The sequence below is a fragment of the Argentina silus genome, assembly GCF_951799395.1.
Source record: "Argentina silus genome assembly, chromosome: 7".
Lineage (NCBI taxonomy): Eukaryota > Metazoa > Chordata > Actinopteri > Argentiniformes > Argentinidae > Argentina > Argentina silus.
This window is the reverse complement of record NC_139661.1, coordinates 12,572,342-12,582,725: the sequence shown is the minus strand read 5'-3', so window position 1 is coordinate 12,582,725 and position 10,384 is coordinate 12,572,342. Positions and strand designations below refer to the sequence as shown.

Sequence of the window (10,384 nt, the reverse complement as noted above, 5' to 3'; positions counted from 1 at the left end):
GGTATGCTCATCCTATATGCATAATAAGATATGCAAATTGTTGTGTTGGAGCTCTTGTATAAAGTTGAACTGGGCTTTGTTGTCCTGTGGGAGACCGGCTTTTGCTATTTGAAGACCCCCCCTCCCCCCCCACCAGTGACAGTGAGGGGAGCAGGGAGAGGAGCCTGCTTAAATAATTTACCAGTTGATTAATAGAGTCACAGGGGTATAATTAGGCAAGGGAGAGACGGAGGAGAGGAGGTGGCTAGAACCAGTCCACTGCCTCTGGGATTGGGGGACCAGCGCTGGTAGGAGAGAGAACATAGGAAACACTGTTATGATGAGGAGGGAGGGAGGGAGGGAGAGGGAGAGAGAGAGAGAGGAAGAGAGAGAGAAGAACCCTTTTTTCCAATCTGCTGGCTGGCGTTTGAAGCAGCTTCTGCAGGAGTGAGAGAAGGAGGAGGGAGAGGAGAGGAGGGGGGGGGGGGGGGGAGAGGCTGGGAGTGTTTGATGTGGAAATTGGACAGTTTGAATCCATCCACAGACTCCCGGGCCCCCTTGGGTTTTGCTCATTTTTTTTCCCTCTCAAAGATTCTTATTCTATTTTTCTTTACCGCCACCCCCCTCCTGCTTTTCATTTATTCTGCTATTTTCTCTGTACCTTTCTCGTCCAGCTTCCCTCCTCCGCTTCCTCTCCCTCTGTTCAGAGCCTCACCTTTCCTTTGTAGCGGCATCATCAACGTAAACAAGTCTCTTTACCTGGCCTGTCAGACGGGGGCGAGCTCATCACACTGGAACCAGTGCACAGGGTCTCTGCAAAATGGAAACATGAATTTGTCTGATGATTATCCTATTTCAACGTATTATTTCATTATTTTGTGGCCAGATAAAGTACCTTGAATTAAAGGAAATAGCATAACCATAAAAGCCCTAAGAGGCTGTCTCTGATGATGAAGCGTGATCAGATGTCGTAGGCGTGCGGTGCTGGATGTTGCTGCTTGTTAATGTGTTGATATTAACAAGCGTTTTCCTTCTGTATCGCTGCATTAGCCTTTCAACGGGTATTCCTCCTAGTGCTTCACTGAATACATTGACTACACACGGTAACACACACATGCTCAAACACACACTCAAACACACACACACTCAGACACACACCCAGACATATGAATCTATCACTAGACAGCGTTATTCAAGATGACAAGCACAAGATTACCGCATAGAGACCAGCGTCAACAATAATGACCAATATTTCCCCCCGTTGTGTCCTGTCCAAGACAGTCCTCACCTACGTGTGAGTCTGGGGTGGCTGCTGGAGGTAGAAATCGTAGGACGGGCTCATTATAATGCATGGAATGGTATCTTCCTCAAACACGTGTTTGACACCATTCCTCATTCCATTCCATGCATTACAATAAGCCCGTCTTCCGATTTCTACCTCCACTTGCCTCCCCTGGTGTGAGTGTGTGACTAAGGGAGTGAGTGTGTGACTAAGGGAGTGAGTGTGTGTGTGTGTGTGTGTGTGTGTGTCTCCAGTCCCAGACAGCATGGTCCTCCAGATCCTGACAGAGCGTCTGAGCCGCCTGGACTGCACCACACGGGGCTGGGTTCTGCACGGCTTCCCCCGGGACCTGGAGCAGGCCGAGAAACTCCAGGAGTCCAACTTCATACCCAGCAGGTACCTGTAGCGCCCCCCGCTGTGTACAATAATAGACTGGAACAGCCATCGTTCATCATGAGGAGGTAGAGCAGGGGTGTCAAACTTGTATTGGGCGAGGGTCGCATTGGACCAAATGCAACCGCACAAAGGTCCACTGCTGTGTGCACCAGCGCCTCATAGTATTACAATGCATGAATGCCTCATTTCCACATGACTTAACATCACAGTGTTACAGTAGCCCACCTTCAAAGCTAAAGAAAACACACACACACACACACACAAATCACCCGCAAGCCTGACCACCCATGGTGCTGGTTCTGGAACGCACCCTTAGGTGGAGGCTTGTGTGTGTGTGTGTGTGTGTGTGTGTGTGTGTGTGTGTGTGTGTGTGTGTCTGTCTGTCTGTCTGTCTGTCTGTCTGTCTGTCTGTCTGTCTGTCTGTCTGTCTGTCTGTCTGTCTGTCTGTCTGTGTGTGTGTGTGTGTGTGTGTGTGTGTGTGTGTGTGTGTGTGAGTGTGTGTGTGGTTCAGTAATGTCCCCTGCCTGTCTGCGGTAACATGGGGATCTGAGGATTGAGCAAAGGAGAGGAGGAGGAGGAGAGGAAGAGAGGATGAGGAGTGAGAGGAAGAGGGGAAGAGGAACGAGAGGAAGAGAGGATGAGGGGTGAGGGGAGGAGAGGGAGAAGAAGAGAGGGTGAGGGGAGGAGAGGGAGAGGAAGAGAGGATGAGGGGTGAGCGGAGGAGACAAGCTCTCAGGTGTAACCGTGAGGCTCTGTCCCATCATTACCTGTGATTGGTGTGTCTGTAATTATCCACTTCCCTGATTGGACGGAGGCTCAGATTGCCCGAGAAGGGAACTCACATTACTCCGAAATTACCCCCTCCTCCCTCCCCCCTCCCAGATCTGATGGCACTCTGAGATAGTCCCCCCATCCTCTCTCTCTTTGGCTGGGCAGAGTGGGCATGCTCTGGTGGGTCTCTCTGGTACGCTGTGTTCACTCACTGGGTCGGGTGTGGAAACGGAGGTGAGGTCATGGATGAAATGGCCCAGGGCTGATGGCATCTTGTTGACTGGCCCAGTTGAGTCTCTCAGAGCTCGGTTGGCAGGGGCCCAGGCCAGGCTGTATCTGTGTCTTCTAACCGCGACACAACCCTGTCAGGTAAATGGAGTCAGATATGAGAGGGTGTTGACAGGCATGAGAGGATGTCTACCTTCTGAAGACGCATCTCTAGACTGGCTTTTGTCAAATAGCGCTATGCTACACCGTCAGTATTTCATCTTACATTTACATTCAAGTCATTTAGCAGACGCTTTTATACAAAGCGACATATTGCAAATACATTTGTCATCGTAAGTAAAACCTTCGATAAGAACAAGTGCCATCGGCAGTCACAGTGCTGGAGAAAGAAAGTTTTTTTGAGGCATGTTGACCCTCCAGATCTGAATCAATGATGTAAATAAACACTAGATTGCTGACACGATGCAGCCGCCATCTTGGTACAGTCACTGTTTTGAGTAAAGGGATTGATAGGTGAAAATCGATCTCCCCTCATTAAACTGCTTCACCCTCAGCAGTGCCACAGTGTGCAGCATAAGGACGCGGCCAGCTCCGCTTCAAGCGATGTGGGAAGACATTTCATAAGTAAATACCGTTATTAAAGTAAATACCATATTAAAGTTGTTGGTGTAGAAAATTGGTGTCATTTTTCTATTTCGAGAGCTGACAGCTGGTGACAGGTCGTCGCGGTAGTGTGTAACCATAGCAACGCATGTAAACAACTGTCTTGGCTAAATTACAGGAGTTAGCGTAGCGACTAACGATACGCTAACTAACAAAACCGCTGTTTAATGCTATTTATGATGGATGAAGTGGTGATTTTAGCGCTACTTTAACAAGCTCAAAAGCGACGTGTGGATGTGGATGAAAGAATAAATTACTGTTAACCCCGTCTGTGAAGATATGAAGTCAGGTGCAATCCTACTACAGCTAAAGGGATCCGTTCGCTAGTTTGACGGTCAGCGCTGCTCCCTAGAACCAACAAAATACGCCATTCCGTAGTAGACTAATTAAGCCCAGACAAGATTGTTTTGAAAAAATAATTTTAAAACTTATTAAAACTAAATTTTTCGTCTCATTATTTAATTCAAATGTATGCATTTCCCCGCATTCATTAATCATTGTTCTATATCGATGGTTTCTAGACCCTTCGTGGCCGTTGCTAATGTTAAAAATGGGCCACACGTCATTAATGACACTAATAACTTGACTTCGTCCATAAAGATTGTACCAATATGATGCCACCAGTCTGCCATCTACTCATTATATCTGAACTCACATTTCTAACTGTGTTATAGAACACAAATCAATGTAGGTAGTTTAGCTGTCTCTGTAGAGAACAACCTAGTGTTACTGTAGCTGGACTCCATTACCCCATTAACAACCACTAGCCCCAGCGCTAAAAGCAGGAGACCTCATCTACATAGCATTAGCTTAATGAGTCAGAGGCTGTGGCGTGAAACAATGGAGAGATCATGTTCCTGATGGGATCATGATGAGGGGGGAAGGGGGGACGGGCAAGGGGCAGGGGCGGGCAGCGATTTACCTGCTGACAGTGTTATTAATGAAGGCCTGATCCAGTTACCTGGGCTTTAGAACACATTAATAAGTAACGGGGTGAAGTGAACGTGGCACTGTGCCAACACATACACGGGCAATGGGTGCTCCTCTGTGTGTGTGTGTGTGTGTGTGGCTGCAGGCTGAGGCTCAGGGCTGGCAGGGCTGCAGCATGGAGATGAGATGCCTAGCACACACTCGCCGTCGGGGTCGGAGTGAGAGAGAGATCTCTTTACCCATTTCCTAAAGGCTGCCGTCCTCTGCCAAACATGACTCAGTAGACCAGGGAGGTTGGTGCGTTTAGGGACCGCTCCAAACCCACGCTGTAGGGCTCAGAAGCCTGGCACGAGAGTTAGCGTTGTGAACTAGCTCTGTTCTCCCCAGAGAGTGGAAGAGTGTTTCTGCGCCACGCTGTGAACTTGGCGGCGCCACTATGTAAACATGTCAAGGCAAATTAAACTATATATTTAATAATGAAGAGTAACTATTTGTGATCGTCAACGACATCGAAAAACGAAAGTGAAAGTGTTATGATGTTCCTCAGTGAATTCAACGTTTTACTGTATTTTTTCCCCGCATTTTGACATGAATAAACATGAGTGGGTTTTGATAATACAATCCAGCGCCATGCTGTTCAAACATCCTGGGGAGAACCCTGAACAGATATGACACCTAGATAGAGATGGACCTGGATCTTTAACTCTGAGATGAATTAAGTTGCCAGGTTGTTGAAAATAAATTACGTTTGAATTATTTTGGTTAAAACACTCCTGAATGCTCCTCTCCACTTCCTGCCTGAGCGTAACCTAGGTGACACTGTGAGGCAGGTCAGAGGGAGCAAGGCCTCCTTTGTCATGTAAAAGCTGCTACCTGATCAGAAAGCAGGAAGAGAGGGAGGAGAGAAGGAGGAGAGGAGGAGGAGGGTAAAGGACCCTCACAGATAAACTTCCCTCATCAGATAACAAGGGATGATGCCTTCACTCCAGTTTCTTCATTTGCATAAAGGGTCTGATTGGCTTTCACAAGGTGATCAATCACTAGGAGAGACCGGACTCTTCATCGTGTGTGTGTGTGTGTGTGTGTGTGTGTGTGTGTGTGTGTGTGTGTGCGCGCTAACAGTCAGAGTGTTTGGGAGTGATGAAATATGCATGTCTCTCCGTGACGGGCAGATAGAGCAGGGCAATTAGCCACGTCAACCCACCATCAGGCCTCAGCTGTTCTCTCTCTCTCTCTCTCTCTCTCTCTCTCTCTCTCTCTCTCTCTCTCTCTCCCTCCTCCCCTCCTCTCCCCCTCCCTCTCTGTTTGCCACTCTCTTGCTTTCTATTAGTTTGTGTTTTAACTGTCCTCTCCCCATCAAATCAAGCAACACTTGCTCTAATTGGCTGATGAATAATACAACAGGGCTGCATTAGACTTTAATCAGCGGTAAACATGGCTCAGGCCGCCTGAAAGGAATCCTCCCCTCATTCATTACCTAATCTGGGGAAAAGGAGCTGAAGGAAGGAGGCAGAGAAGGGTGGGGGTAGGAGGGGGTTAGGAGGTGTGTAGGGTGGGGGGGGGGGGGGGTAGGAGGTGTGTTGGGTGGGGTAGGAGGGGGTTAGGCTGTGGTGGGGTAGGGGGGGGTAGGAGGTGTGACTGGTGGGGTAGGAGGGGTAGGGTAGGAGGGGTGGGGTAGGGGGGGTAGGAGGTTGGGAGTAGGGTGGGATAGGAGGAGTAGGAGGGGTGGGGGGGGGGGGGGGGGGGGCTTCTTGGTTTACCCCGGATGAAGTCTTCCTATCCCTGACTCCTATACCGCCATCTCTCACTATCACATCATGTTTACACAAACCACACACACACACACGCAAGCATGAACACACACACACACACACACACACACACACACACAAACATCTCTTCTCCTCCACAACCCCTATCTAACACACACACACACACACACACACATATAACCCCCCCCCCTTCCCAAAACCCCCATCTGAAAAACACACAAATACATGCAGCCCCACCTCACACAGATACATGCAGCCCCCCCTCTCCTTCCCAGACTGCCCCAGACTTGTTGTGTACTTGGTTTATGAATATTTCATAGTGGCATAAATATTAATTCTAATAGGTTTGCAGAGTAGTTATTATTTCTTTTTTTTAAGACAAATATTCATAAAAAATTCAGGACACTCTCACTGAAATAATTAACCATAGACACACACACACACACACACACACACACACACACACACACAGCATAAAGCTTTTCCGAGGCTGCATACATTTGAAATCTTCTTTTACAAATCTGTGACAGTGCAGTGGTGATTGATCCATCGTGGCCCCAGTGATGTCACATCCTGTCCCCTCTGCTCTGTGACATGTTGATGAGTCTCAGAGCGTCTTTCTGACCTCATCAGTGTTTAGGAGGCAGAATGCCAGTGGGCTGTAGTGTAGACTATAATGGTGAACAGTGAAAGATACTGATTAGAGAGTGATACTGAATCTCTACCTCTATGTGGCTAGGAGTCACCCCCCCCCTAACCCTAACCCCATCAGAGTTGATGTGTAAATGTGGGGGCACAGTGACTTCAGCCAAGAGGTCCCTGTTCTCTAGAGACTGCTATAGTAGGGGGCGTGTTTGGACCGGCCCCCCCACCTGAACACACCATTAGAGGCACTTTACCTAAGCAGCACAGTGACCTCTGCCTTCTGCCCTGGGACGGTTGGGTGGGGGGATGGACGGACGGACGCAGTGGGGGGGAAGGGACCAGCGATGAGTCCACATTCCTTCTTACATCCGGGTGAAACAGGGATTCCCCCTTCGAGTGAAGGGAAGGGAACACACTGAACACTTCTCTGGGAGAGGAGAGGAGAGGAGCCCTATTCTGCTGCCCGAGGCTGACTGTCGGCACTGACTTACTGCTCCCTACCATATCTCTCTCTCCTGTTCTGTCTCTCCTGTTCTCTCTAACCCTAACCCTAACCCTCCTCTTCTCCCTGTAGGGTATTCTTCCTGGAGATGACAGATGACGTGGCCGTAGAGAGAGTCAGCCTGAGGTCCGTCGACCCCGTCAGTGGAGAGAGGTGAGTCTAACCCTACCCCAGGACCACATGACTGTGGTAGCCTGTAGAGCTAAAGCTTTAGTATTATCTAGATGTTGTAGCGACCACATACTGTAGCTTACATCTCACAGTAACAAACAACTCTGCTTTGAGGGTGATACTGACGTAGCAGAGGTGATTAGGAGTCACACCCTCCTGATGAGGTAGCCCCGCTAAGCCCAGATGTAGCCCTTGGACATGAGGATGTCCTCTTGGTCTAACGGTTCATGTCTGGGTCACCCATGCCAGTCATTGACCCCTCCCTCTGCTGTCCATCGTGCTATCAGGTACCACTCCCTGTACAAGCCTGCCCCCTGCGCTGCGGTCCAGGCCCGCCTCCGGGCCCACCCCCGGGACAGTGAAGCCCAGCTGCTGCAGCGTCTCAGGGAGTATTGGGCCGGTGCCGGAGCCCTCCAGAACCTCTACCCTGAGGCCGTTCATGTCAACGCAGACCAGGACCCCCACACCGTGGCAGAGGCCCTGGAGAGCCGCCTGGTGGGACGCCTGCCCAGGAGCCTGTCTGACCCAGGACACAATGACTCCTGAGGAAGGAGAGGAGAGAAGAGGAGAGGAGAGGAGAGAAGAGGGGAGAGGGGAGAGGGGAGAGGGGAGGAGGGGAGGAGGGGAGAACGGAGGGGAGGGGAGAGGAGAGGAGGAGGGGAGGGGAGGAGGAGAGGAAGAGGGGAGAGGAGAGGAGAGGAGATGGGGAGGAGGGGAGGAGATGAGGAGAGGAGACTGGGTCTCCAGAGCTCTGTTTCTGAATTACTTCATCAAAATGTCAAGACACTGATTATTGTCTTGTATTCATGTTCATATAGAATATTGTTATCTTTGATTGTCAAAGTAAAAAGAGTTGATTGTTTTAAATTCACTGGATCTGTTGTGGTCCACTGTGTGTCCCTGTCCCTGATCTGTCTGGTTAACTCAGGCTTAACTAAGCCAGGCTGTCTGGTTAACTAGGGCTTAACTAAGCCAGTCTGTCTGGTTAACTCTGTAGCTCCCTACAGAGGACAGATCAGTAGACACATACTGAGGAACAAGTGCTGCTTTGATTAGGAATACCCCTGAACCCTGACTTCCACTGGTGCCCCCCCTGTCCCCTCCCCAGCCCCACCCCCACCCCTTCCTCTCAGCCCCCTGCACCACCCCTTCCCTCCCAGGCCTTTGGTCCTCTCCCACCCCCCCTCCTCCACTCCTCTCCTACCCCCCCATTTCTCCTCCTCTCCCACCCACCCTCCTCCCCTTCTCTCCTCCTCCCCTCCTCTCCCACCTACCCTCGTCCCCTCCGCTCCCACTCACCCTCCTCCCCTCCGTTCCCACCCACCCTCCTTTCCTCCTCCCCTCCTCTCCTCCTCCCCTCCTCTCCCACCCACCCTCCTCCCTTCCTCTCCCACCCACCCTCCTCTTCTCCTCCTCTCCCCTCTTCTCCCACCCACCCTCCTCCCCTCCTCTCCCACCCACCCTCCTCCCTTCCTCTCCTCCTCCCCTCCTCTCCCACCCACCCTCCTCTCCTCCTCCCCTCCTCTCCCACCCACCCTCCTCTCCTCCTCCCCTCCTCTCCCAACCACCTTCCTCCCCTCCTCTCCCACCCACCCTCCTCCCCTCCTCTCCCACCCACCCTCCTCCCCCTCTCTCCCACACACCCTCCTCTATCCGGTCTCCACAGTGGAGGTCTTCAGATGAAGCTGGGGATGGGCATCTCCTGAATGTTTCTGCAGTGGTTGTGGTGTGTGTGCCTGTACATGCGTGTGTAGTGGGGGTTATCATTTATAATAGCGGGGTTTCAGAGTTTAAACACTGGAGTGAAATCAACCCAATCCTCTTTTTACTCTGTTTCAGTACTGGTGTATTTACTAGACCAGTCAGGTGTTTTCATCATGAGATGCTGGCTGGATGTTTGAATCTGTAATGCACCAGGGGATGGGGGGAGGATGGGGGGATGTGGGGAGGAGGAGACAGACTTGTCCATCACCATCAAGCTCTACTGTCTATTTCTGAGAGCTGGGTGTGTTGTTGTCTTCAACTCAGAAAATAGACATGTCAATCATCACAAACAACGCCACAACAAAGCACTATTTTTTAATTATTTAAGTAAACAGAAAAACACTTCCATATTAAGTTCCAAATCCATATTAAGATGCATAAATGGAGCTGTGAATTAATTAATGGAAATCATTTGCTCAAATCTCACTTTGAAGCAACAAGACTGTCTTTGAAACACCCATAGGATATACATGTACGTATAGCATGCCTCAACCAATCACCTCTCAGAGTCTCACCATACCTGTCTATTCTGAAAACAGTATTCAAGAAAATGCTCACATCAAAACACTGAAATACTGAAATACTGAAACACTGAAATACTCTGAATTCAAATAAAGAGAATCGTCCTTGTCAACTTCAGTAATCTTATCAGTTGCTCTTACAGATAGATAGATAGATAGATAGATAGATAGTTTATTGATCCTGGGGGGAAATTACAATGTTGCAGTCATCAGTGACACATAATCACAACATAAAGGACAAGTTGTTATTCTGATTCTGTCCTGTTATCAGTCCCATGCAGACTCTTCGACTCGGTTGTCTCCTCACGCCCCACAGGGAGCTGATGGAGGCCAGGCGAGCTGGGAGAGGTAGACATCAGAGGACGGGTTCATTGTACATGGAATGGAATGAGGAACAGTATGAAACACTTCAAGCATTCCCGATTCCATTCCATGCATTACAATGAGCCCGTCCTCTGATTTCTACCTCCACTGGCCTCCCCTGGTCTCCAGCCTCCCCTGATAGAGATGTTCCCTGTCATAGGTGACATGGTCCTCTGGGTGCTGAGTGAAACATCCTCCGTCTCCGTCTGTGATCAGGGGGCCGTCACCTCTGTGTTCCCCCAGCCCCCATCTCCGTCTCTGAGCCTGTGTGTCTGTCGCTCCCCCTGCCCTGGTCCTCCCAACACGGCTTCACATATTAAACCATGAACACTCTGACCTCCCTGATTAACATGGCCATCACGTCTTCTTGCCTGCTCTGATCTCGTTACTGCAGAAT

The 10,384-nt window shown here is 50.0% G+C and overlaps 1 protein-coding gene across 1 annotated transcript in view; it reads left to right on the top strand.

Moving 5' to 3' along the window:
- The window catches only part of ak8 (adenylate kinase 8), a gene marked incomplete at both ends in the record, with an annotated part of 20,686 nt that extends 12,801 nt beyond the window's left edge, over positions 1 to 7,885 (top strand). The window contains 3 exons of the mRNA XM_083673321.1: positions 1,516 to 1,657; positions 7,241 to 7,321; positions 7,627 to 7,885. Coding sequence (XP_083529447.1) covers positions 1,516 to 1,657; positions 7,241 to 7,321; positions 7,627 to 7,885 — 482 coding nt within the window. The remainder of the gene's footprint in view (positions 1 to 1,515; positions 1,658 to 7,240; positions 7,322 to 7,626) is intronic.
- Between the last annotated feature and the right edge of the window lie 2,499 nt (positions 7,886 to 10,384).